This window comes from Pholis gunnellus, assembly GCF_910591455.1.
Source record: "Pholis gunnellus genome assembly, chromosome: 2".
Taxonomy (NCBI): Eukaryota; Metazoa; Chordata; class Actinopteri; order Perciformes; family Pholidae; genus Pholis; species Pholis gunnellus.
In genome coordinates, this window is record NC_136536.1 from 9,947,811 (window position 1) to 9,974,226 (window position 26,416).

Sequence of the window (26,416 nt, forward strand, 5' to 3'; positions counted from 1 at the left end):
AGTCCATTTTACACGTACAAGACTCCTGCTTGTACCAGCCCTTGAGGATGATAAGGAGCTGGCTATCTAACTGACATTCTCAGCATATAATTAAAACAAAGAAATCCTCAACATACCTTGGCTATGGTTTAATGTTGCGTTTGTTCATCTTCAATATTAAGCATGAAAAAGATATGTGATTCTGCTTTGTTTCTCTTTACATTCGCATATTCATTGATTCTGTTTCCATCTGTCTTTCCGTAGCTACGTATTCATACTGTAGTTAGTCCCACCTGTGCTGAAGACTCTCCAGGTGCCCTTCGTTGAAGGATAAGAGAAAATAGCTTCTCCCTTCCACTTGCTGATAAGCACACCCGGACGCAGGCAGGCCTCCTGAGACCATACTGCTTTTCTCCACAACTCACGTGCGTTCGTCTGCCCTGCAGAAGGTCAATGAGAGAGAAATCTGCCTCTGCCTGCCTGGGGACCAGGATGTAGAGGAGACTCAATGACCTGACACCACAGGCCATTGGGCTGCACCAGTCCAATGAGGTAAAGAAGTAAATTATACAGTATATGATCTTGTTTACGCACAGCACATTTATCGTTGTCTTCAACACTTGAGAACATGAGGTGTAAAATGAAAAGGAGAGGGGACTTGTTAAGTCAAACATATGGCAAAATAAATTGAAGTAATGCTGCAGATTGCCTCAGGAGTTTGCAGGCACTATGGCTCCCCACTACATTTCACAGGTCAATATTTGCTAGATGTATTGGCTTCAGAACACATTGCAGTCCACACACAGTGCTCATTCCAGCAGACTCTGGGAATAGAGTTCTCAACCAGCTGTACAGTGTGACATTTGTTGTGTCCCAGTAATGACACAACACAAAGCCAGGCAGGTGGTAATAAAGATTCTCTGTCTGCAGAGATGCCACATACCCTCACGTTCCCTCACCCTTAATTTATTCCCCGAGGTGCTATGAGTGATTTTGTCTGTTCTTCCCCTTATATTAAACATCACACACTATTAGCTCTCAATAATCATTTGCTGCAGCCCAGGACACAATGATTTCCCATGACACATAAAACTGCAATAACGTCAACTCGGTTTCAGAAATAATATCGCCAACATTCTTTTTTATGTTTCTCCCCCGGCAGTAGAAAATACCTCCGTGCGACTCGCCTACTCTCACATAGAGAAAAGAGATTGCACAGAACATTTGTAACTTTCAAAAGTAACAAGAATCTAGTTTTTGCACATTTTTCCAAAATCTATATCTGAGTTCCAAAGGCAAAAGAAATATTTCAGGAGGGAAAATAGGCTACACACTGAGAGAGACAGATAGTGAAATGGTCTCTACTATGGCTTAGAATATATGTGAATATAGTGTGCACAGTTTTCCTGACCCTAAATAATTACCACAAAAATAAACATACATTATCTTGTTTTGTGAAGGAAGTTTTCTGAACTATTGTGCAGCATTGTGATCTCCCTACAAATTTACAATAAACAAAATATAGCAGATATTTCATATTGTCATACTGACTGTGTTTTGGGCTGATGCATTATTGTATATTCGATACACTTTCTCAGAATGGAGAGACCCAAGGCTATAATCTCTCTGGTTTTTATAATAACCAGGGACCCTCTGTCAAGCTGTGGCGTGAAATCACAGGGCTGGTTCACACTGTTCACACTCTGTCTGAAGTGTGTATAAGGGCAAGTTAAAGTTAAAGTTAGTTATTAAATTAGCTGTCAAAAAAGGAAGAAATAGTTGGAACCTATTAATCTTGGGCAGGGTAGGCTGCACATTTCTCCAGACACACACGGTGGACCCACCATGAATTTCTATGGTAATCAAATGAAAGTTCAAGTGAGGCCTCCGACATTTGGGGTACGAGAGTTTCACACATTAAATCAGAGAGTATGGCGGCAAATTCCACAGAATGTCAAGTTTTAAATGAAATTTTATTCCAGTGGGTCATCCAGTGATGGTAAACAAGGATGTTTTAGATTTTTTCCGAATCTGATACCAGTAACGGAAATGCCTCCGATGCAGACGGCGAGTACGCCGGTCTATGCACTGATCCGATATCACGTTATCATATCATTCACGCTACACAGCAACAACACGTGTCACTCGCTACACAATACGCACTTCCTGCTCGATCTGTACGGCACATGTGCAAACTAGTGCTACACACCTGTGGTAAACACAGCCCTGTTTGGCTAAATAACGGAGTTATATAATATATATAAGTGTAATTATAATGCATTATGGTCATGGGCGTGATAGAAAATATCACCGGTACTTTTACTTTTAATTAAGTAAATTTAGCTGGTAATGTTTTGTACTTCTTCATCGATTGGGTCTATCCCAGTTCAGTATCAACTAACTGTCTAGTCTTAAAAAAAGAGTTGTCTTGTGTTTTATTACACATAATACAGGGGGAGCCAAACTACAGTATTCTTACTTTTCACATGTATTGGGAATCTGTCAAGGGCCAGACAACACAGAGGCCACATATACTTCCTTCTCTGCTTCAGTAGATGGCGTAAGTGCATTTTCAGTCTCCCATTTGTCCAGGAAAAACAAATACTTGATGATCCTCCTGCAGGTCATCAGTGTAGTTCTTCTGCTCAGAATGTTATTGTCCTTTTATAACTCACTTTGTTTTATTTTCCGGAGGAATAAATTGGGAAACTCCAGGATGACTTTTCACCAAGTATCTTTCTTATTAAAGGACATCGCGGTCATGTTTGTCTAATTCAGGAATCTCTCCTAATCTTTATCAGCACCGAGGCAGATAATGGTCAAGCGTTGCTGGTGTTAAGGCTTAACTACCCTGCAAAATGAGGTTTCAAATTTGTACACCATTATCGGGGACTCAGATCCCATTAACTCCACGGAGATGTGTCGCACTGATGCATTTTGATGGTACTCCCACATAATAGAGCGAGTCACGAAGCGCCAAACTGTTATCTACGCTCGAGGCAGGCGAACTGTATTGCCTTTCTATTTCAAAGAAAATCTCCCTGCTGGATCAGGTTTCACAGGCATGCGTGTCCAGTGACTTAACCAGAGCTGATCACAGAGGACGAGAAGCTTTACAAAGCTGCAGCTCATGTTGCCCTGTGTCAGCATCGTTCGGGAGAAAATAAAGGCATTCTCCGCTCTTTCAAATTCCTGCAGTAACCTCAGTAGGACACTTCAGCGTGTGAGGAATGAAGGTGGAGGAGGAGGAAGCAAAACATTCATTTGTGAGTCAGCCTAAAGCACATGTGGAGCTTTGTCTGATTTCTGCGGTAAAACCTCAGTTTGCAACTTCTTTTTGCTCTTTCGTTGTGGCATTGTGGCATTGTGAAGCCTGTCTGTCATTTGTCCTCAGAACTATATCAGACGCTTAAGGTAACTACTCAGCACAGCAGCTGACGATGTTTTAGGTTGAAGTTTCGGAAGAAATTCACAGTTCTTTCCTCTTTGTTCCTTCTGTCACCATACAGATGAAATGAGAAGTCTTTTTTTGGCGGGCAATACTTTTATAGTCAGACTTTTTGGTACGACTTCCGTCTGTTTTTAAACAGTAAATACATAACTCCAACCTAAAATGTATTTGTCTGTTTGTTTGTTTTTTATTTTTATAATATTATTGTCGTATTAGCAAAATTCAATATATAAGGGTTAGTTCTGCTATGATTTTTAGTTGCCATTTATTTTCATTTCTTTGTTTTTATGTGTTGTTTATTGGATTAAATGTCTCAAATACAAGTATTATGAAAGGACATTACCAGAGCCTATATTCCAATAATGTGCTTAAAAACAACATGATTAACCCACCGTCGAAGTTTGCTGAATACAGCTTGAACTTCCAAGTTGTCTTTTTTATGTCTGAGCAGGTTTTCACAGACTTTTGAGGACACATTGTGCAGATAGTGTGAGAACTGGAGACATGCTCCATCCTGTCAGCATTCCACAGTTCTGCACAAACAACGGTGGAAAATTCCTACCTGAGAGATGGCAGAAATGAGCAGTGAGAAATTGTGTTCCTTCAAATGTTTCACTGACTGTAAAATAAATCTTTTATCATTGGATAATTCTTCACAACATCAGATTTACTCAGATGAAAACTGCATTGTTTTGTACTTGCTGCAGGTCACAATAAGATGCAAAACCTTTTCCCGGCCAAGGAGGCTTCCCCACACAGGAGACATCCAAATGTCATGAATCTACAGCGCATCTTGGAGCCGACTAAATAAAATCCCATTAATTCTGTGCGCCACAACAACTGAATAAAAAAGGCCATGGGATGAATATTTATCACAGATTAGATAGCAGTGCTTTCAATCAAATCCCAAGCACAGAACACTGTTCTTATCCACATGTAAAGTAGGAAGAATTTATTCTGGCTTTGCGTACTTCAGCAGGATAAATAGGCACTTGCAGAGCTATACATGTTGCCCTCTCCTCATCTAGAGAGCTTGGCCGATGAAGCCGAATCAACATACGATGATACATTTTAGTTTCCCAGCTGTGTCATCCAACCTTTGCTACCAAATAAATATGTAAAGCCAGCGGCTGCGGCTATTATTTTCAAAAGTTAGAAACTCATTCCTCTTCTTACGTTCTATTCAGATAAGCAGAGGCTACGAAATAACCAACACCAGATTACTAACTCTTGACTTCTAGAAATAGAATGATGTGGGAAAGGTCTCTGGGCTAAATGTCAACCACCTTCTGACTGTATTTGTCATTCAGGACAATGTCGATGTTGCAAACAGACTTTTTTTTTCTTAAGTTTGAGATGATTCAATATCAATGTAGTCACTTTCTAAGTTTCTAACTTATCCTTCCTGTTGTGTTCTTTTCAAAGCTTAAAGATATTCACATCCATGAAATAATCTATCACCACTTTGAACACAATTTGCCATTGTTGTATATCTTTTGAACGGTAACGAATCAAAACAAGTGAAACACATACACCAGCATGCAGTGGGGGGAAAAGTAGCAATACCACAGAGTAAAAATACTAGTATACTTAATAGCTTTACAAATCTTGTTAGGATCAAAATGTACTTTAACTGAATAAAGTAAAAGTATGTTATTTCAGAAAAATCCATATAATATTATTGTATGACAACTAGCGATGCACTAATGTTTAAGCGTCATAACGTTGCCGCTGGTAAAAGTGGAGCTCATTTCAACTGCTGAATAGCATGGGGGTTACATTGTAACCTCTTATACTGTGGATAATGTTGGTTAATTTAAAAAAAAAATTCTGACCAGATCTTACACAAAGCATTTTTGATCTTTAACAATATATCATAATTGAACAGTTGATTTTTATTTTGTATTAATAATCTGAATCTGCAAAGAAACTATTACTGTCACATGAATGTAGTGGAGTAAAAAGTACAAGTAGCGTGGAAGTACTGAAGTGCAGTAGTTGAGTCAATGTTGCCTTCCACCACTGACAGGATGCACACACAGGCATACACAATGTGTCCCAGCCACGCACGACTCACTCCTCTTAATATACTTTTCCCCCCTGATGGGAACCAAAGATTCCCAACAAAATATTCAGACTAAAAAAAAACTTCCTTTCACACATTCACAACAATTCACGCCGCCCTCCCTTGGGAACCAGACATTACACCTGTTAGTATTGGGAACAAACACATTATTATCACCGGATTAGTTCTCATAGCTTCCGTCTGCAAATACGGCTTTTCATGTCACACGAGCAGACAGAAAGTGAGCGAGGCATCCCATCATGTCTGAGATCATGGCCTTGATGAGGATGACAATATTAATCCTGAGGAAGCGCTGGAGGAGGAAGCGACTGAAACACAGGACTAGGTATCGCTCAGAGAATTCTGATCTTAAACCTGCATTAATAGGCCTTTTTCACAGCAGACATTTTGACTTGTAATAGTAGGAAAATCACAGGTGCAACTAATCACACTATCCATGACACAATTCTTTGCGGGTGTCCTAGCAGGCAGTGACAGCGTGACAGTGCACAAAATCATGCCAAAGAGACTGAATCCGCTAAAAAGCCATCATTCATTTCATTATGCTTTTCCTACTATTGATTTATTGGCCACTTGAGGGCATTGCACCAAGCTGTAAACACATTGACATAAAATCATAGGATAAAGATGATATGGTGGACAAGATAGCTTATTTAGACATCAAGGAGACACAAAGCAACATAAACATTAATCGTCGTTTTTTTTTTGTTTCACTCAATTTAACTAAAAACAGCTTCAAGGCAGTTAAAAATAACATTTACGAGAGCAGCAAGAGTGAAGTTACAGGCCATGAGACCAAAACAATGAGTTGAAGGAGGAAAAAACGCAAATTCCACTATGATGAATAGGATAATCACTGTCAGATTCCTTTCACATTACTCATGTAAACATATTGATTATACCAGCTTTAAAATGGCAGGTTGTTACTGGCACATAAATATTTCAATTAGTAACAGTCCTGTGTTTTTCCATGACATCACCGCTGTGTTGGCACACAATGCCTTTGCTGTATGTGGGGAGGAAATAAACTCGTTCTTAACTAAGGGAGGCTCCTCATGAAGTGGATCTTCCTCAGAGATGACAGCACCTTCCCACACACACCCGCCTCGGCTCTGCAAGCGCTCCACTCATCAAAACAAAAGACAAATGTAAATATGGCTGCCCTGCACTCAAGAAATTTCAAACCAACATCATGTGCCACAAATATAACAAGTTAATTTGCAAAGTGCCGGCCAAGAATACAGAATAGTGCAACTCATGACCACACACGGACTTTTACGTTTTATTGTTATTCAATAATCACTCTAAAGATTCGACGATGGATGTTTAAAGTAGTGTTCATGATAATCTTCATGTTCAAACAAATATTAAATTAATTAAGTAAAAAAAAAATAATTCACGAATGTCCGCAAATAACAGATTCAATAAAAATAACGCACAAACACAGGCTGAACATGAACAAAACATGAAGTTGGAACACTAATAATGGTGTCAGATCACATAGAGAGCAGAGACAGAAGAAAAAAAAACATGTCCCTCTTTTCTGAGGTCTTATGGAGCAACCACAGAGTATCAATGTTCTTTTCTCGCCACAAAAAAAATTTGGTGTCACCACTAACGTGCTCTTTCTGGCTTAGCTCGGATAATCCTTTAACTCTGGATAGAACTGAAATGTGAACACTTTGAGGAAAACAGCTCTATCAGGGGTTAGTTTCAGCATCCTAAATGTTGCCCAAGTTTACCACCAAGCCTTTAAGACATGAGCTTCAGAGGGAAGGTTTTTTGTTACAAGCTGCTGCTGACCTTTGCCAAAATATCTTCCTTATGTTGTCAACAGCCTTAGAAATTACAAAGGTTTTTTTTTTCTTTAAGGTATACTCTGTAGCATTGTCAGTTGCTGCTTGTGAACACACAGCATCCAAAGTTGGCTCCTCCCCCTCGCATTTTGTTGCGCTATCTATATAAATGAAGGGAGGGAGCTGCGTAGCGAGAACAAAGCAGTGAATCAGAAGAGTAGTGTGTTATTTTATTATTGTTTCACAGCAGTTATGTTGTAAGGCACAACTAAACACACCCATACCTCTGCACAGCCATGCAGGAAGGTGCCGGATTTTAAACAAATCCAAACAAAGGGCGGGCTTCATCCTGCTGCGGAAAATACAGGCAGAGAGATTGTTTCTTAGGAAATTCCTTTACCTTAAACTATTAGAGGTCACTTTTTTTGTAATTGATCATTCTCTAAACCCTGTCCCCGAACAGAGATTGCCCATTCAAAATGTAGCAACCAAAACTATAGACAAACAGACCGCTGTCAAACTTTGGATTTCTCGTATTCAGTTTACCGGTAATGGCACATTAGGTGGGAATTGTTGCTTACTGTGTGTAAATGCAACAGTCAAAGTTAGTCCCTCCTCCACCGTTGCTCAAAGACACCAAAAGCGCATTCTTCCTGACTGCTGTTGCCAGAACGCGGCCATCCACAACACGGAAAAAAAATTCAAAACTCAGTTGGAAACTTTTTTTTTCATCCAACTTTCACTTAAAAGGCATTATGTGTCTTCAATTCAATTAGAATATGTAGAAGCCAGTTGTTGCTGAGGATGCTTACAAATCAAGCATATTGTGATACTGTGTAGAGTACTACAAGAGTTATTGTAACCGTGTTGTTTTCACACCCATGCCTATATGATCGGCCCACAATAACGCTTTCTCACATGATATTTTTCCTGCTGCTTTAAATGCCTCCAGGTGATAGTGCATTGTGTGTTTAAGTGTATTTACTGGCTATTTACAGTTCTGCTGATTTGTTGTTTAGTATGGCTTCACAATCGCACCTCCTACACATTTCACACAAATGGTGCGTGTTGATTCAATTGAGAACTGTATCACTGCATTTATCACTTATCATTATTTCTCCGTAAAGAAAAACTAAACTCCCAAAGCACTTTTTTCAGCTGAAAACCAACATATATGTTGAAATCTACATATTGTGTATGTAAATATGTATCACGACGGCCTTCTATTGGTTGAAACTAGGCTACAGAGTGCTGCAGGAATGAGTCCTGAAACCTGGAAATGACTTCTCGTCTTTGCTCTACCGGTTTCCTCGTCTTGAAGTCAACGGTTCTTTTGAATGGGTTTTTGGTCAGATGCCTTAAATAAGGTCTGTGGTTAACTCAAGCTTAAGAGATTCTAACATTTAGTTCAACCACATAAAATGCGTCAGTATATCCCCCTCTTGTGAATTTTTAAGCTTTTAAGTCACTTTGAAGAGGCGGTTGCAAACAAGTGGCTAAATGAGACTACAAAACGGCATCACGCCGAGCATTGTTGTGTGTACATATATGTTTTGCATTTTACTTCTGCTGGTTGCATTCACGCTTCATACACATAGCTAGCGCTAATGCTAATCCCTGGTATACAAAAGTTTTTTTTAGAATGGAACAGGGTGAAACGAACATACACCGAGTTGGCTCGGTTGAGAAGTTAGTGTTGAGCGTCAGTTTGTAGCTTCATGTCTTTGGCTGCCATTGAAAATGACTCGCAGCTTGTTGCTGTGTCGGTCGTAGTGACTGCACATCAAAACCTGGCTACATGGTGAAAGGTGTGGACATTTCAATCCATCATGCAAATAGTTTTGATCACACGGGTTGATGACCTCCCCACTGGCTGGCCATCCGTGACAAATACAAGCTTTGGACAGTTAGATGAAAAGATGCCACTGTCATGTCTTTAGGATAAATATGCTTACCTCAGCTCAACTTAGCCTAAAGACTGGAACAGGTTGAAACAGCTCCTTCCAAAGGAATGAAAAAGTAAAAATTGCCAGACCAGCTGTCTCCTGTTTCCAGTCTCGTTTGCAAAGCAAGAGAACTGATTGCAGCCATATATTTAACCGACAGTTATGAGAGTGGTATCAATCTTTTCATTCAACTCTCTCCAAGGAAGTATATAAGCATTTTTTCCCAAAATGTCAAACTATTCCTCGAAAATTGCTTTACTTTAACTACCTGTCAACTGCATTCTAAATCTAATTTAGAGCTGGTGCTTTGTTGAAAGACCAGCGTGCCGTCCTTTTGAGATGCAGCTTGGATGCAGTGTTGAGCAAGAAAAGATTACTGACACATTCTTTACCTGCCGAATTTGACCAAACGTCCTTCACAAAGAGACGAACCGGTGCAGTGAGCACCCACTCACACCTGCTCACTTTTCCTGCTGCTTGTTTCGTCTCTGGATTAGTTTATGACCGGACTGGCCGAAGAATCTAAATTGGCTCTCCGTGACCCCTTTTAGTCCCCTTAGACGATACATTGACTTTGGCGTCAAGGTACCCAAACCTTGTGTTCTAAGGTTAGCAGTAAAAGAAAAATCAATCCATCTGTGAATCTCTGTATTTTGAAAACAATGATTCAGGAAGCGTACCTTGAATAACCTTTGCTTTATTATACGAGTTGGAAATTCAGGTCTCGAGTTGCAGCCGTGTGGACGGCACACACACGCAGACACGCACACTCGCTAACACACAAAAGCCTGAATCCTCGCCCTAATCAACCATCAGACCTTTTGGAAGAGCGATATTTGACCCCAGTGCTCCATGTCCGTTTTGTTGTGTGACCAGGTTAACTAATGGACACGCTAATCAAAGGGTGTTGGTCATGTCCGTCTCGCCTTTGTCAATAGATAAGTGTTGACCTCTCAACTACGCCTGCCCCCCGGTCCCCTCCCACAACTCAGACACAGAAGCCCTCTACAGTCTCATTCAAAACAAACCAAGTCTAATCAGCACCTCTAGTCAGCTGGAATGTCCCCAGTTTCTATAGAAGTATAGGTTTAGTGAAAAACCAGACAGGTATTCTGAACAGAAAACATGCCCGGACTCATTCACTGATGAGGCTGCAGGCACCATTATAAAAGACGTGGGAGTGTTTTGGGAGCTTTTGTATTTGTAGTCTCACAAAAAGAGCACAGTCTTGGCAGAGAAAGTGTTTGCCAAAATCTGCAAAATCTGCAGCCAAACATAATGAAACAATGCCTCTTATTACATCGTAAAGTGTTTGATCCCCATGGCAACAGTGGGGAGTGATGTGTTTTCTTGATGGTTTGGACAAAAGAAAAGAACTGATCTGGTGTCTGTTGTGTCGTGCTCTGCAGTGATGGCACCGACTAGCCATTCACGCTCCAGTAATATTCAAAAAGGGCACAACGTTGCAGCAAAACGAAGCGTTTTCAATGATTCCCGCTGCGATGCCATCCCTCCACTGTTATTACTGCACGTTCCATTACTCCATGTCAGTGAGAGAAGTGCATAAACACAGGGTACTGACAGACCCCCTGTCTCACGCATGAATGAAAGAATTATCCAGCTCCCCCCTTGCCCCACCACATTCATTGAGGGACGCCTCTTTTTACACGTTACACATAAATACATGTTGCTCCATTAAAGAACTATAGTTTTAAAGAATTTCTAAGCATTTGCGATGCGTCGACACTCAGAGATTGCCACTAGATGACACTGAAGAGCCCCTGGCCGCTATCCTAAAAATTGTTTCCCATGACACCTTTTAATTATAGTGACTATAATCAATAGTTTTATAATGGCAATGGATCAAATGACTGTGTGTAAGGGATCACCCGTGGTGACAAATCCTCAGAGAATATCCACCCAACCTGTAGTCCCTGTCAGCTATACAGAGCTTTATCGCTTCCTTCAGTTTGTTATATTGCTTTCTCGCAACTTAACTGGTTTGGTTCACTGGTTTTTGGCAGCAGCAGGCAGCTGTTTTCCAGCGGAAAAGCTTTAAATACCCACTGTATACATGGACAACTCTTATTAAAGTGTTTACCGAAACTGCCTAAAACTTTCAAGCTCTCTTTAGTCGGTGCTGTTTGATCAATTTTGATAAAGTGAGAAGAATAACTGCAATACAGCTTAAAGAATTGTTAGAATTTGGGTAATTGTGTCTCCCAGATGCTGCCAATAGTTGAAATTGTGGAATTTGATTATGATTCAGACTGTATTATTTATCTTTTTCTTTTTTACAGGGACAGTGGTTCTCAATAAGACCTAATCTCGTTGCACCATATTTGTCTTGAGCTCACACAAATCATATTCACACAGGGTCTCCGTTATTATCCGTGGAAGAGGCAGCCCATTTGTATTCTGGGTGTGACATCTCAAATCTGCATCCAAATGGAGAATGAAATATTTATGCTGCAAAATGATGGCACTCCTCATCGTCAATTTGCTTGAACATAAAAGTCCATTAGAAGGGAGGTGCATTCCTGCCCAGGCAAGTCAGAACAGAATCAGCCAATGAAGCGTCAGAGAAAGAGACACAGAGAGAAAGAGATGAGGCGAGTATCAAGGTAAGACAACCTCTGGGCGGCCTGGGGCTATGGAGCCTGCAGACTAGGCCGACACCCAGGAATCAAACTCAAAAACATTCAAATTGCAAAATAGCACCATTTAAAAATAAAAAATGCACTTTTGTTTCGTCATTCAAAGGAGAGGTTATTATATGCGTTTGTTTTGAGATACATCTTCATTACACTGATGCGTGGGAGAACAAGATGCAGAAAGCAGCTCAAGCAATAATGTGTGCTCATAATGCAGGTTTCATGCTATATACATGAATAAACAATGAGCATACCAGCTGTGATATGTTTGTGTGTGTGTGTGTCATTAGTGAACATATTTCTGAAATAGTGTTATAGCCCAACATACTGTAATCTGCAATTTCCTGGAGATGCAGAGAGACGCAAGTTTCTGCAGTGATGGTACAATCCTACATCATACAGCTATTTTGTCAGACATTTTAGAGATTACATTTTCATTCAAAATGATCTGGTTTGTTTGTAAAAGTTACTTTTTTTATCCATTTACTGAATGGCACAAGTGCAAAGTCGTAGAGACTAGAGTTAGCACAATAACCCAAGATTATTGTGTAGCTCTTTCATTTTGAAATTTAACTTGGGACCTTCTTATCCACAGAGCTGATTTTAGTGGTTGTTGTTCAGGCATGCATTTAATACAAATCAGTCATGTTAATGTCGTGCATTATGTCAAATACAACAGTTTCCCATCTGTAATGCTTCCATTTCTATATAATCTACTGATCACAGATCTATGATCAAATCAATATAATAATGCAGGGTTTCAGCCAACTGTGGAGGATCACAGTAACGACACGTTTTAGCACCAACAAAATGCTTTTGAACCTACAAATGTGCGTTGAAGCTCACATTCCTCACATTTGTGACGTGTTTCAACGGAGCCTTCACTCTGTGTGTGCTGCCTCCAGGGAGTATAGAGCTGAAATACTGCACCTCTTCTTTCAACACATCTCTCTGTCTAAGGGTCAACGCTCACACCCAAACACCTCCGGATGACTGTGTCTTAACCAGTAAGCTGACTTGGTTAATATATTTAAATATTTATAAATGTAAAGACCTAAGGACTGAATGCACCGTTGACCAATCTGTCAACTTTGAGGTATATCTCCTACTAGGACAAAAATACACGTTTAAGCTCTAAGAACAAATTAAAAGTTCTACTTTGAGCGATAGAGCACTCTAGGCTAGCTATCTTTAAAACATTAAGCAAACAGAGAAACACAAAAGAGATTATTTTCCAGAAACCCTGGTGGATATAACTTGTATAAAACTGCAATTATGTAAGACCAGATCCGATCTGAAGCAAAGTCAGAAATCAAACTTATACTCAGCAGAGCTTGTTAAACCAGCAAACAAACGTTGTTGACCGTTTGTTGTCATTCAATGCTTGATGTTGAAATCTTTGCAATATTGTTGCAGAAATATTAATACAAAATGTTGCTACGCTGCTGTTTAACACGAGGGCTTTTAATTTCATCTGAGTCAGCTCCCCAGTAACAGCACACACCTTTGTCAGAGACTTCAAGGAGACATCAGTTGATGCATTTGATACGAATGTCTGGCTGTGAAAAGAGAATTATTTGATGTATATATTTGCGTATACGCTTTAAATTGAGCAACAGTATTGCTTCAGACAGTCCGCATTGAAAAGCAACATGGCCAGAATTTGAAAAAAGAGGCTCTTTCCCAGAGTGGTTAGTCAGCCAGACGCAGAGCTGCCTGCGAGCAGAGTGTTTTTAGAGGCTCGTTTTTCAGCTGTCACCTTCCGGAGGTCCAAAAGATTGCCTCGAACAAGTCACACTGTCCAGAGCTATCTGGCCCACACAGAACACAGAGGTAAAGCACTGTCTGTCTCCTGGGAACAACAGCTCATAACTCAAAGATATTGGTGTCCTTGTCAGTAAAATCACATATAAAAGAGATTGGGCTCAAATTAATGTGCTCACCAAAGAAATATCTTGTCAGGTGAGGCTTGGTGCAGCTCGCTACCTCAGGAATGTGTGGGTGCTGTCCCCCCCCCCCACACACACACACACACACACACACACACACACACACACACACACACACACACACGCACACACACACACACACACCAACCCTGCCATTGTGAGGGGAAGGAATGCTTTTCAAGAAGTCTGTCCTTTCACATTGAGGGATGTCGGGTGTCGCCCCATTTTTCATTGAAGGCTGAAAGGAGGAGAAGAGAGCTGCAAAGTGTCTTGTTAAAATGTATTTATGTATGTGGCTGAAAACAAAGTGCACTACCTAACGCAGCTCAGTTAACTGCACTGTTATGTACTTACTTTGATTTTGATTTTGATATCAATGTGGATTATAGTCATTTCGGGGCTGAATGACGTTCAGGAGCTATAAAAGACGGCTATTTAACCAACTGCAGAGGCAACTTTTGTTTTCTCGCCACAGTTGCAAATTATTATATCAATATTTTCTAATAAAAATGAGTTGGAAGGGCTTCTGAAATGCTTCAGAGATGCTCTGGTCTCAGGAACAATGGGAGAGTGTAGAGAGAGACAAAAAAAAAAAAAAAGAGCAAATTACTGCAAAGCCTCATCAAACAATGAACACAAGGCCCTTATTAGATGAATATTACACGAAACTCCTTTACTTCATTTGTAAGTGTAAGCCTTCCTTGGAGTCTTCTTTCAAAGACTTTGAAGTGGATAAGATGTGTTTGTTGTGTTAATAACATATTTTTTGGAATGAAGATTTTACTCAAAACAGTTGCATGGTCACAGACCTTTTGGGAATACTACCTCAGTTTCTGGGATTATTAGCTCTTTTTTTCTTAATCCTTGGCAATAAAACCCCGCCACATGGCAGGGTGTGGCAGCTTTTTATGGAAGAAAAATGGGTGGCCCTGCTCAGGTGCTTGTGTCTTATTGGTCGGCGCAGGCCTCTAAAACACCATTACCTGAATCAGGTAGAAAGAAAAGACAGAGAGAAGACAGATAGCATGTTGTCAGCTGTAGCTTCAGTCCCTCGTGAAGAAAGCTTCGAGCTGTTTTGTTGTTTGATTTGCATTGCATTCACAGAGTCACTGGGGAACTAAAGGAGCAACTAAGGTGAGTAATGCATTTTAAACGAGGTAAGGCATTGGTCTATGCACAAAAAAGGCTAAAAGTCTAATCTTGCAACAGTAGATTTGTCTATAGATACAACTATAACTTATACCCTGTTAGAAAAGTACCTGTGTTAAATTACTTAAAAGGATAAGATCACCTGGAGGAATCACAAGCTCGGAAGCAGCTTTCGTATTGAGATTTAGCAGGAACAACAGAGATTTTTGGGTGTGGGAGGGGAGCAGTTGTGTGAAGAGGTGTGCATAAAAGAGGGAGAAGTATGACTATCGGAAAGCTTCAGGTGTGGGGAGTGAGCGTGGTGTCGTCTTTCCCCAGGAGCAGGGACTCTGAGGCGGACAGATAGCGGGGCTTGTCGTGGTGTCCGGTGGCAGTGGTGGGCTTGAGGAGGGCTGTATGTGTGTGTGGGGGGGGGGGGGGGGGGGGGGGGGGGGGTGTTGCATCACTGATGACTAAACAGGCATCTAGCTCAGACCTGTGATAACGTGCCAGAGCTCAGGATTTCAACAGCAGCCTGAAACCCTGGAGCCTCAGAGCAGGGCAGGCCTGGTCTCGCTCAGGCTCAAACTTTAGCTCAAGAAAAGGGAGAGGCCAACATTCAATTCCTGCTGCACTCATTGCCACCTCCTCCACCTCCTCCACCTCCTCCACCTCGGAGGCTTCCTCATAAATCATACAGTCCCAATCGCCTGCTCTGCACCAGGTGCCAGGGTCGGCCTCCATCCGGCCTCCAGCTTAACATTACAAATCCTCACTCAGGGAAAACTGTAATGAGTCAGAATCACAATGAAATTCAGATTGGAAATGAACAAGGCTGCGTTATGTATTTTTGTGTCTTATATTTCAGACACTTTCTGCAAGAATATCCCATGTGTTCTATCCTTCATTCCACCGGAGTCTGTGTCTGTATTAAACCAGATTTCAGTGGTGTGAAGTGTAAGAGACATGGGGATACTGCTTCACAAGCTAACGCTCACAAAACTGGAAGGCATCCAATTCAAAAGTCAAAGAAGTAACTCAATTTGTTCCATTTTGACTGCATTTTGAATGTTTTTCTACAAGATCATACTGTTGTGATATGTGGTACTATATATTTGAATGTATTTCCACTGCTATATCGTATAAGATATGTTTTGCATGTATTTTCATCAATAAGATACTGTACCGAGCAACTCACTTATATGAATAAATATCTTGACCTTTTGTCCAGTTTGCCTTTCTTTCAACATCTTAAATCATTACGGAGCCGTTATACCACCCACACCCAACTTTCTGTGGCTGTCAGCCCCAGAGCGTGATTTTTTGTTCTTCATTAGCCAAGATGTAGGATTTCAGACTCAGCCCACGCAAACAACCTTTACTGTTTGGCAAATGAAGCTTATTAACAATGTGAAACATGCCCGCACTGTAGCCCACACAATAATGCCATTTAACAGGTTTTCTCCCTGCTAGTGAGCTGCATCTCAAGAACTCCCAGCACACGTCTCTACAGCGGTGCACATCAAAGGGAAAGACAAACATAATAGTGCTGTTTTACTTTTCCATGCCTCAGTGATCCATCGTATACTCCACAATATGTGCATTACACTCTTGCTGAGCAAGTGATACAAGGCTGACCATAGGCTGCGTAGTTATTGTAAAGCTGACAACCACACCTGATGAAGCCTCTGAGTTCGATAGGATTTGAAACAAAACAAAGTGAGGAGTAGAGGCAATGTGCAGGTTGTGATAGTAAGAAGTTTACCTTTGTGTGCTCTGGTTAACAGATGTGAACGTCACACCATGAACAGCTGCATTACTTAAAACAACTGTCACACTTGTATGATAATTATTTGCAATACACATCACCTCATATTTACATTCATCTTGTATTCTATATTCATTGACTGTCACATTACTAAAACTTGTAATGTGATTTAGAATGTTGCTTTTCACCGTTTCATATAATTGTAACTTGAATACAGACTAAATCACATTTTTAATGGTTTTCCGTTATGATTTTTGGAAATTCTATAGAGAAATAATTCCTTTACTAATCAAAAATGGTTGATTAATCCATAAGAACTATTACAGCCCTCGTGTAAATTTTCCAAAATGTCTATCATTTCCAAATTGTGTGGGGGAAATAATGCATCCATAACATATATACAACAGCATTTATATAGCTTGCATGGTGATTGGCTGTTTAACAAAAAAAACATTCCACACCATTCAACACATTCTAAAACAAGTTTTAAAAATAAACTTCACATACTGTTAGCAGCACCTGTGTATTGAGTCTACACTACTTTAGCGGACATGAATTTCTGTCTCTTCTTCTTCTTCTTTCTGCTTCCGAGTTCGACCCTCGGAGAGGACACAGGTGAGAGCAAATGTTTCCACGGCAGGTGCCGTCACATCAGCAGCCAGCGTGTTATAAGAATTCAGCTGAAGAAACTGGCAGTGAGACTGAAATGGCTGACAACTTGGTTCTGTTTTTGTAAAATGTTGATTATTCAGTTTCTATTCTAAGCAGATGAGGGCAATATGACAGTTTCACGCCACACAAGCAGCACTTGCTAATTGAAAGCACAAGCATGCTCCAGAAATGTTGTTAGCTGTCAGCATTCTGCTTCATTAACTGGAATTTACACTGTACTGTATGGTCATGCTGTCATGTGATGGTTGAGTACAAGCCTTGGTCCTGTTGGCTAAACTGGTGTTCTTATAAGTTATTTTAGCACTTATTGTAATTAGTGTGTTTTGTGGCTGTTTAGTTGAAGAGGACGTTGGTGTCCATCAGCTGGAGCGTTTAGTGGAGTTGCTGACGTCTAAGGAGTGCGAGGACCTTCTGTTCGCCCTCTCGCACCCAGAGGAGAACATCTTCCAGCACATCGAGCGTCTCTCACCCGAAAGAAATCAACTAGATCCTAAGCCTCGAGTCAAGAGAGACGCCTCTCCTGCTGCAGGCCAGTATACTCATCATCATCTGAAACACACCTTTGGCACTTTAGATCACAGAAATGATTGATCTCCTCTGTGTGCATTTTACTTTTCTCAAGTAAAAGTACTGTTAGAGACTTTTTTACGAGGGATGCAACATCAGGCTTTACTTAAACTTTGCTTTCTTAAAATTTCTCGAACAAAAATGCAGAACTAAATACATCGATCAAATTTCCTGAATTGTTGTTCATAATTAAAATACATTGCACACCAGCAACTTCATAGAACATCTTTAAAATTACAATTCAACTATACATTTTCAACAAATTGGTCAAAACCTAATAAAAGTTCAAATAATATACACTACATCGCATATAAACATAGAACTAAATTGAATATCTCGGCCCCATTGTCACCAATACCTGATCTAGATATTCGAGTCAATATCAGCAAGTAAAAGTAAAATTACTGCGTAAAAGTGTACTCAGATAAGTAGGTCGATTAAAATGTACTCTGAGTAAACGTTACTGTGTTACATTTTTAAAATAATTGTGAAATGGGATTATTCATATAAAATATAAAGGCTACAAAATAAAGAGCATTATCATGTCAACTACACACTAGTGGAACAACATTACGCCGTCCCCAGGTGAGAACCGCACTAAAGAGCTCTTATGTCCAAGCAACAATAAATTCCTTTTCTACAGACAAACATTTTCAGTCTGCGCATCAATTACAAATAAACAACCACTTTCCTCAGTAAAACCGTAAGAGAATTAACCAGAAAAGAAGACAAAACTCAGATAGTTGCACAAAAATAATAATCAATAAACACAAAAAGAGCTACGTACACCACGGAAGGATGCAACAAGCATTATTTGGCTACATAAATTGATTATCCCGCCTCTCCAAAGAAAGAATAAAACATTGCCAAGGCAGCAAACACAGACGTTCACACAAACTCAACAGCATCCCACAAACACATCAATTAAAGCAAAAACAGATCAATGCGTTTGTTGTCTTACTCACCAGTCTGACTTTTGTGACCGCAAAGTCCTTCAGGATTTGCTCTAGGTTCAGCCTCTTAGCTCTTCACTCCTAATGCAAAATGTAAGCAGTCCACTTCAGCCTCTCTGCACTGTGCTCCTCAAATTCACAAACGTTTTGAGCTGAGTGAGGCTCTGCAACACAGCTGTGACTGTCACACACCTCAGTGAGGGGAGAAGTTCTAAAGAAAATGTTGAAGGCACATATTAGCATTTACTATTTCATCTAGATCCATCATGAACCTGTTGTTCACCCAACATTGTAGGTGAGTGTGATTTGGGTCACTTAGCATGCCAAGTGGTGCATAAACTCAGTGATTAACATAGAATTATTTTTGAACCGATGCCTAAACTGTAGCCATGTACTTAAAAACGCAAAAGGTTGGTCTTTTAAAATATACTGAGGAAACATTGCTGCATTACTTTCTGAGAGGAAACTCAACAAAAGTAAAGATCGGAAGATTCAACTGATTTGTCTAACTCTGTTACGCACTCAGAGTTCAAAGAGGAACCAAATGCAGGACACCAGGCAGGTTGAATTGAACAAAAGGGACGATTTAATGTTATAAAGTTCGTTCCAGAGTGTAAAACTGAGAGTGCAGGCTGAATAAATCTAAGACAAGGGGGGAAAAAATACAAAAACTAACTGAGAACAAACCGGAATAGAACAAGGAACACAAGTTACAAACACAGACGACCTGACACTGAACGATGGATAGCACACAGACTAAATACCCAGGGACAGCTGGGTGATTGGACACAGCTGGGACAAATCAGGGCGAGGCAGACAATCACAAAGGAGGCCAAAAGCAAAGGCAGGAAGTAAAGCATAACATGACACATGAGAAGTGAACCTACAAAATAAAACAGGAAACACTAAACATCAATGAATTAAACAAGGGAAAACCCGAAGGCTAATACATGCAACAAAAAATAAAAAAATAAAGATAGTCTTAGAACTAAGATTCTCTTAAAAGTTCAGTTCAAACAAAAAGCCTCTGGACACAGTGCCAGAACGTAACACGGATGACTGAAGCCTTATATTTGCTTCAGCCGAACTCTGGCAAGCATTTTTTGCACAGGAAGAGCACTGTGCATTTTGTCCCCCATCACTTACATTGAAATTGCTTTAGGAAGGGATTTCTTCACGGCCAGTATGATAGCCAGGAGGAATTATTACAGCGATTGTAGCATAAGTACATGTGAATAGCCTTTTAAGATAGGCTTGGCAAAATGTGAACTTATCCTTTCTGAGTCATATGCCATTGGCTGTAATAAGGTAGACATGAAGTCCACCCAGAGTCTGTTTCTCACACATCCAGCTCAGCTTGGGGAGTTCCTGGCAGCAGGCTGACTTGTCAGAGACCTGCATGTCTGAGGGCCATATGTTTTGTGTTTACTAGATAGTGAGGCTGAGTGCCGGACGGCCCTGACAGACTGGATGCTGAAGTACGGCAAGGAGACCTACTACGACAGGCTTTCTCGCGCCTTGCAGCACATCGGCAGAACCGACATTGCCATTGGTGAGAAACAACCAAATGGAGACAGAAAGAACACATCTGCCTTCTGGATAATGTCTTTTCAAATAGAATAATTCTGCGTGGTGCCACTAAGATAATGGGTTTCAAATTAAAATGGTTAACTTTTTATGTACAGCACAGTGTCGTCTCAGCGTGTCCCTTGACAAAAAGAAATTGGAACAAAGGCTTATTTGGGTACACGTCGGTGTATTTTCAAAATTGGTTTATTTCGGTCAAGAAGGCCTCCTGAAGACTCTAACAACACTGCGTAATTGCTTCATTACTTTGAGATTTGTTTTAATTGGAACTTCAAAAGTGGCATATTTTGCACACTGCCAGTTTCTGGCATGCGTTTCAGTCCAGTGTGCACACAACGCCACAGCCGAGTGGCGTTTGATAGAAGGAGGTGTAAATGATCTGACAGAGGACTCAGCGGAGCTGACACCAGCCGCAGAACAAACCATCTGCTCCTTTCATCAGCAACTTTGGAGTAAAAAAAGAGGAGAGGATGGGAAGAGATGAGTTATAAGACACGAGGGGGGGCATTGGTGGCTTTGATGAAAACGACTGTGTAGATGCAGAATGCAGCAATTATCGTACACTTGATTGCAGTTCTGAAGAGATCTACTCATACGTAGAAACTTGAAGGACTCATTCTGTTTTATTCTGAACCGAAGGACGGCAGTTGCTCTCCTGCCAGAACGGATTGTGTTTAGTGCGAGACAACTACAATTAGATTCAAATGTTCAGTCTTTTCTTAATGAAATACATGCAAGTTAAGCATTTGAAGTGACAGAGATATACTTTTAGATCGGCAATGTGCTTGTGTTTTTACAGAAGTGGGGAAGAACATCAACCAGGACAAAATCTTGGGGCTTAAACTCTACGTTGAAGATTACCACAAATTTGTCAACTCTTTAAACTTCCCACGGGAACAATCAGACTCAAAACACCAAGAGCATAAAGCCCAGAGGGTCCGAAAAAGAAGAGGTAATGTATCCTAAAGCTTGAAAGAGTCACATTAGTTTGTCACACTATTAAATAGAATTAGTGATGGTGAACCGATTCTTTAACACTTCTAAGGCCAAATATCTTCAGCTATTGATGTCAAGAGGAGATTTTTGGGTTATCCCTCTGGAGACTGTCTGAATGACAAATGATATAATGTTCCACTGAACCCTGATTCTATTAAGTGTTTAGATGAGATGCCAGATTAGATTTGGTGGCCGTAGGCATGCTTCCAACTCATTACTTCTCAACATCAACACTCTCACTATATGAGGAGTATTTCCCAGGATACCTAAAAATTCAAAAATGTAATTATCACCTGTCCATTTTTTTTTGTATTCTCCCGGGTTCTTCATTCAAGTTAAAACTTGACGAAAATGCTCCCAGAGTCCTTTGAGATGGTTATATGGGGTTCCCACTTTTTTCTAAAGATCATTTTCCAGGAATTTTCCAGTTATGATCTAGCTGGTATGACAGCCGTATAGTAATATGTCTCTCCCCGTGGAAGTCTGATTTAAATGACGCACAGTCTATGGTTGTAACTCATCAATGAAATCAATCCCTACATGCTTAGAAATGATGACAAATTGATTCAAAGTTTTAGTCGAGTTTGCTAGGATTATTACCTACTCAGTCTATCACAAATCCAATCCCACCCACTGTGAGCTACCGCTACAAAAATCCACGTCATGTTATGGTCCATTGCTACGTGCTATCAACGTTTTTAAAAAGTACCATTTAGCAGCATTTACTCAGTGTTTTGGGCTCCCATTAGCTGTTTTGACCCCGGCTTCCTAATCATTATTATCTCTCTCAACAATGCCCAACACACAAAATGGCTGCTAGCCGGAGTTGAATCACAAACCTTAAATTGCAGGCAAAACAAGCCAGCCAGCACTTCAACTTTAGCAACCGAACCAAACACGCTAACCAATTTAACGGTATCAAAACATTTAAAAGAAGTTGTGAAGCAAGTACCGTTATGTCATCCAACATGCACGAGCTACCATGAGATGTGACTTCTGGGTGTTTACAGTTACACAACATAACCAAAATACTCTCGTCCATAAACCTTTTGGTTGAATGTTAATATGATCTCGATCTAGCTCTAATAGATAGCCTAGTAGTTCATACTCAGCTACAGGAAAATAGGAGATTGTCTCATTTTCTGTGTGTTTTTAATGATTGTAAAATTGCTTTAAGGTTCCTTTCCTGTTTGTGCTGTGTGTGTGTGTGTGTGTGTGTGTTAGTAAGGGATCTGACATGGCGGGACCTGGATCTGATCGTGGAGCGGGCTCCTGTCGCTCTGTACCAGAAGGGGCCTTTGGATGTAGCTCTGCCCCTCTTGCACGGCATCCTGCTGGGCTTCGGAGGGACCTTGCTTGTAGGCGTCTCTATACTTTTTGTCATCATACACATCTCCCGTAGAAACCAGCAGAGCCGTCACCCCAGGGTCGCCAGCAGCAAGCCCGCGCTTGGAAATGCAGGTCATTGGAAAAGGCTGCAATATAAGCAGCTTATGGATTTGAGATTAAAAAAAAAAGTAGTCGGCATTATGCCCTAGAACATGTAGAGCTGGTATGCATGCCTAAATAAAGGCAAAAACGACTTTCTATTTGTTTTTCAGATGTCTCTTTTGTGGAAAAATGAAAATGCCAAAATCTTCCAACCTCTTTGTCTTCAATAATCGCGCCAACACAGACACTCAATATCGATTCCACCACACCACAACTAATTATGACAAACATGACAAGAATAATGTCCTTTCAGATAAAGTAATTATCCATGCTGTGTATCGCTACGCTGGTAAGTATTATTGTCTTGCCAGTGGGTAGATGACTAGTGGGGTGACAGATGCGCTGGAACCCGGCCCTCACACCAAAGGTTGTTCCGGTGTTACTGTGATAGTGATGCCACTTTCCATTTCCCCTCCAAGTGACGGCAATGTGCCCGTCTGGCATCGAAGAACAACTAATTATCTAGCCTGGCGCCTGCTTCCCCCGGAGCCTGCCGATACCTCCACAGGCAATCCAAAAGACTAATAACAATGACAATGCTAGCAGACAATGGAGCAGTCTTGGTTGTGATGGCAGCTTCTGGCGGGTGACAGAAGCCAAATAGAAAACACAGAGCTATACATTTTGAACGTGGGAAGAAGCAAAGCTTGTTAGCAAGCTGAAATAACTCGATATGTGAGACGCTGCGGCGAAGTAGGTCCAGAAACTGGCCTCGGACAACAAACTAAATATAAATTCCCATATCAAATTAACTTTGTTAACATGTGTGGGCTTTAATTGAGAAAGTGATTTGCTCACATTCTCATATACTCTGCTGAGTATGTTTCATAATAGCGAGACAGAAAACACGCTCATGGCACTGGGGTGCTTTCTGGCTTCTTGTTCCCCGTTTCTTACGCTATCCCTACTTTCTTCTTCGTAATTAAACTAATTACTTCATTATACAAATCTGGCCTAATGTGCTTCAGGAGGCAGACAGCTTGGATTAACAGTGGCACTAAGCAGCAATTACAGACAATTAGTTCATAAATCAACATTTAAACAAATTATAGTGCCAAGCAGAACTGTATGAGCAACTCTTTGAAAGGCCAAAAACACATCATGGATTCTGATTTTGACTCACTACCGAAATAATGACCTATAAAATAATGCAAGTTCTTCAATATTCACATTGCTCTTCTTTATTAATAATCAAATGCATAAACACATGTATTTGTATTGGCATGTAAAGCAAAACCATATAGTGATGACATTTTGTGACAGTTTCTTTGTATAACCGTATGTCTTTAGGTCTGGGGTAGACAAACTACGAAAAGAATGAATTGTTAGAAATAAGGTAGACTATAGCTTTATTACATATTTATAATACATTTAAATAAATGTATAATAAATTGCCCCCATAACAACACAAGTGAACACTTAGGCCTTGCACTGCATTAGAGTTAAAAAGCATTGAATTGATTTAAATTAAATTTAAGAGCAGCTCTTGGCATATGTAGGCACACAAAATAACTACTGTAATGTTAAACGGTGAACTGTTATGTCTTGTCGAGTATATAATGACAAACGCTTGAGGTTGTCTGTACATGATCCACAATCAAAAATGTTTGGCCACGCCTGCCTTAGGACAACATTGTGTTTAACCTTCATTACTAAACTTCCCAGGTGGCACAGCAGAACTCTTCACAACAAAACTTCCCCTGTCCTTCAGTTTTCCCCTGCTGGCTGTTAGGATTCTGCAGGTGCTGACTATGACAGGTTCACCTGCTGTGGGCTCACCTGTATTTCTGTAACCAGTGGAGAGGAAAGCCAGAGTACCGTATGCCTGAATGACTCAGAGAAACAACATGCCACTTGGGGCCTACATCATGGTTGTGGCACTCCTTAGCATAGCCACGGTCCCACCAGGGAGCTGCTCTTAGTGGATAAAGAAAACTATAAAACACCTCGAGCCTGTTGAGGCACACTGAATAACTTTAGAAACATTCAGTACAGTGCACAATTTCATTTTCTATAGAGTGGCGCCTGATCATGTGATTGTCTGCTTCCTGGCCCTTTACGATGCATTTCATTCACAGGGCACTGAAAATGAGCACCAGAATAGGCCAACGTTCATTTCAAGCCATTCTCATGCAAAGGGATGAAGCAATCACAGGCGTCATGGTTGAATAGAGAAAGAATCTGACATGAAATTGACATTTACAGCCAAGGCGAAGCCAACGTGTGAGGGTACGGTTTCCAGGCACAACCATTCTCATGTAAAATAGTATTTTTTTTTTTCGTCAGATGGTTTCTTTTGGGTTTTTGTGGAGCGGCACAGCCGCTTATCACGCTGGATTGTCTGAGGAGGGCACATCTGTCTCTTGTCGTTGGCTCAGCTCAGCATAAGGAGTCAAGTGTTTGTCTGGATGAAAACGTAGATGGACGGATGCGATGCGTGCCAAGAGGATGCTCAGACAGAAAGGCTGTGTCCTTGATGTGCTGAGGCTGAGCGTTCTGCACTGGGGCCTCTGGGGTGTGCTTAGTGTCACTGAAGGCTTTAAGTTCCCCCTACCTCCATTTGCATCTTCATTCATCTGCAGGGCCACTGAGGTGCTGCAGTCCCCGCTCAGCCATCACTCTCCCTTTTGCTCAATATATATGGATCACAGGAAACAACACCAGCTCTTTTACAGTCATACTTTTTTTTTTTTTTAATCGCCTCAGCTCCAGCTCTCACAACTTTGTATTTCATGGTTTCCTTGGGGGGAATCTGAGTCTTCTTCAAAGTTTTCACTGCTGATCAGAGGAGAGCGGCTCTGTGGGTTTACAGATAAAGCCACAGTGCCATCCTGTGGTCACAGCGGGTCATTACGGCAGACAATCAACAGAATTTGTGAAATTAGTCATGAATATATTGTAACTCTACTTATGAGCAGTTTTTACTTCACTCCTCTTTAACATAGGCACATTTTTGTCTTTTTTAGGGGGGGGGGCAGGGGCTCTTTAGGGGGCAATAGCTGGTCAACAGTATATGAAGTGGTATACATCATCTGGGAACCTGAAGCATAATTTGAGAAGCAGTTCAGCACTGTGTGTAAAAACATTTCTAGTTTTGCATCTCTAATAAACACTGCTTTGCTCAGGTGTCTATTCAAATGTTAAAAGTATAAGGGCTTAGAACATTATACAAATAAGTATTTGATGGCCATTCCCATGCTCATTTACGTCTCATAAGTTGTTGCTGCACAAACGTATGATACCATTTGTTACACAGATTCAGCGCAATATTTAACCATTTTTGACCACAAGAAAATTGATTTAACAAATCTCTCCAAAATACCAAATGTAGTCACAAAGACATTGAGGAACACCAACAAAGTCATACTGTGATTTGAATATCAAAATCTTTTG

At 40.7% G+C, this 26,416-nt stretch overlaps 1 protein-coding gene and 1 long non-coding RNA gene across 3 annotated transcripts; both read left to right on the plus strand.

Moving 5' to 3' along the window:
• The first annotated feature begins 3,118 nt into the window (after positions 1 to 3,118).
• On the plus strand, positions 3,119 to 4,529 carry LOC306712350. Its single transcript, XR_013767553.1, has 3 exons — positions 3,119 to 3,245; positions 3,882 to 4,015; positions 4,138 to 4,529. It is a non-coding gene; the product is annotated as an uncharacterized lncRNA (long non-coding RNA).
• A 10,347-nt stretch (positions 4,530 to 14,876) lies between these two features.
• tmdd1 (transmembrane and death domain 1) lies at positions 14,877 to 23,156 on the plus strand. Of its 2 annotated transcripts, XM_079169631.1 has the most exons (5): positions 14,877 to 14,995; positions 17,767 to 17,958; positions 20,382 to 20,501; positions 21,336 to 21,488; positions 22,757 to 23,156. In XM_079169631.1, exons 3-5 carry the CDS (start codon positions 20,420 to 20,422, stop codon positions 23,068 to 23,070), a joined length of 549 nt encoding a protein of 182 aa, XP_079025757.1. In that variant the 5' UTR covers positions 14,877 to 14,995; positions 17,767 to 17,958; positions 20,382 to 20,419; the 3' UTR covers positions 23,071 to 23,156. The 2 variants fall into 2 exon arrangements, with proteins under 2 accessions (XP_079025757.1, XP_079025756.1); XM_079169630.1 differs by having other exon boundaries at positions 14,877 to 17,958.
• The last annotated feature ends 3,260 nt before the right edge of the window (positions 23,157 to 26,416 follow it).

What these genes read in the sequence shown, in the direction of transcription:
- tmdd1 (XM_079169630.1), top strand. Translation starts at nt 20,420, where the DNA reads ATGCTGAAGTACGGCAAGGAGACCTACTACGACAGGCTTTCTCGCGCC. An exon ending in CAGAACCGACATTGCCATTG is followed by an intron (nt 20,502 to 21,335) that starts GTGAGAAACAAC and finishes GTGTTTTTACAG; the next exon opens with AAGTGGGGAAGAACATCAAC. An exon ending in GAGGGTCCGAAAAAGAAGAG is followed by an intron (nt 21,489 to 22,756) that starts GTAATGTATCCT and finishes TGTGTGTGTTAG; the next exon opens with TAAGGGATCTGACATGGCGG.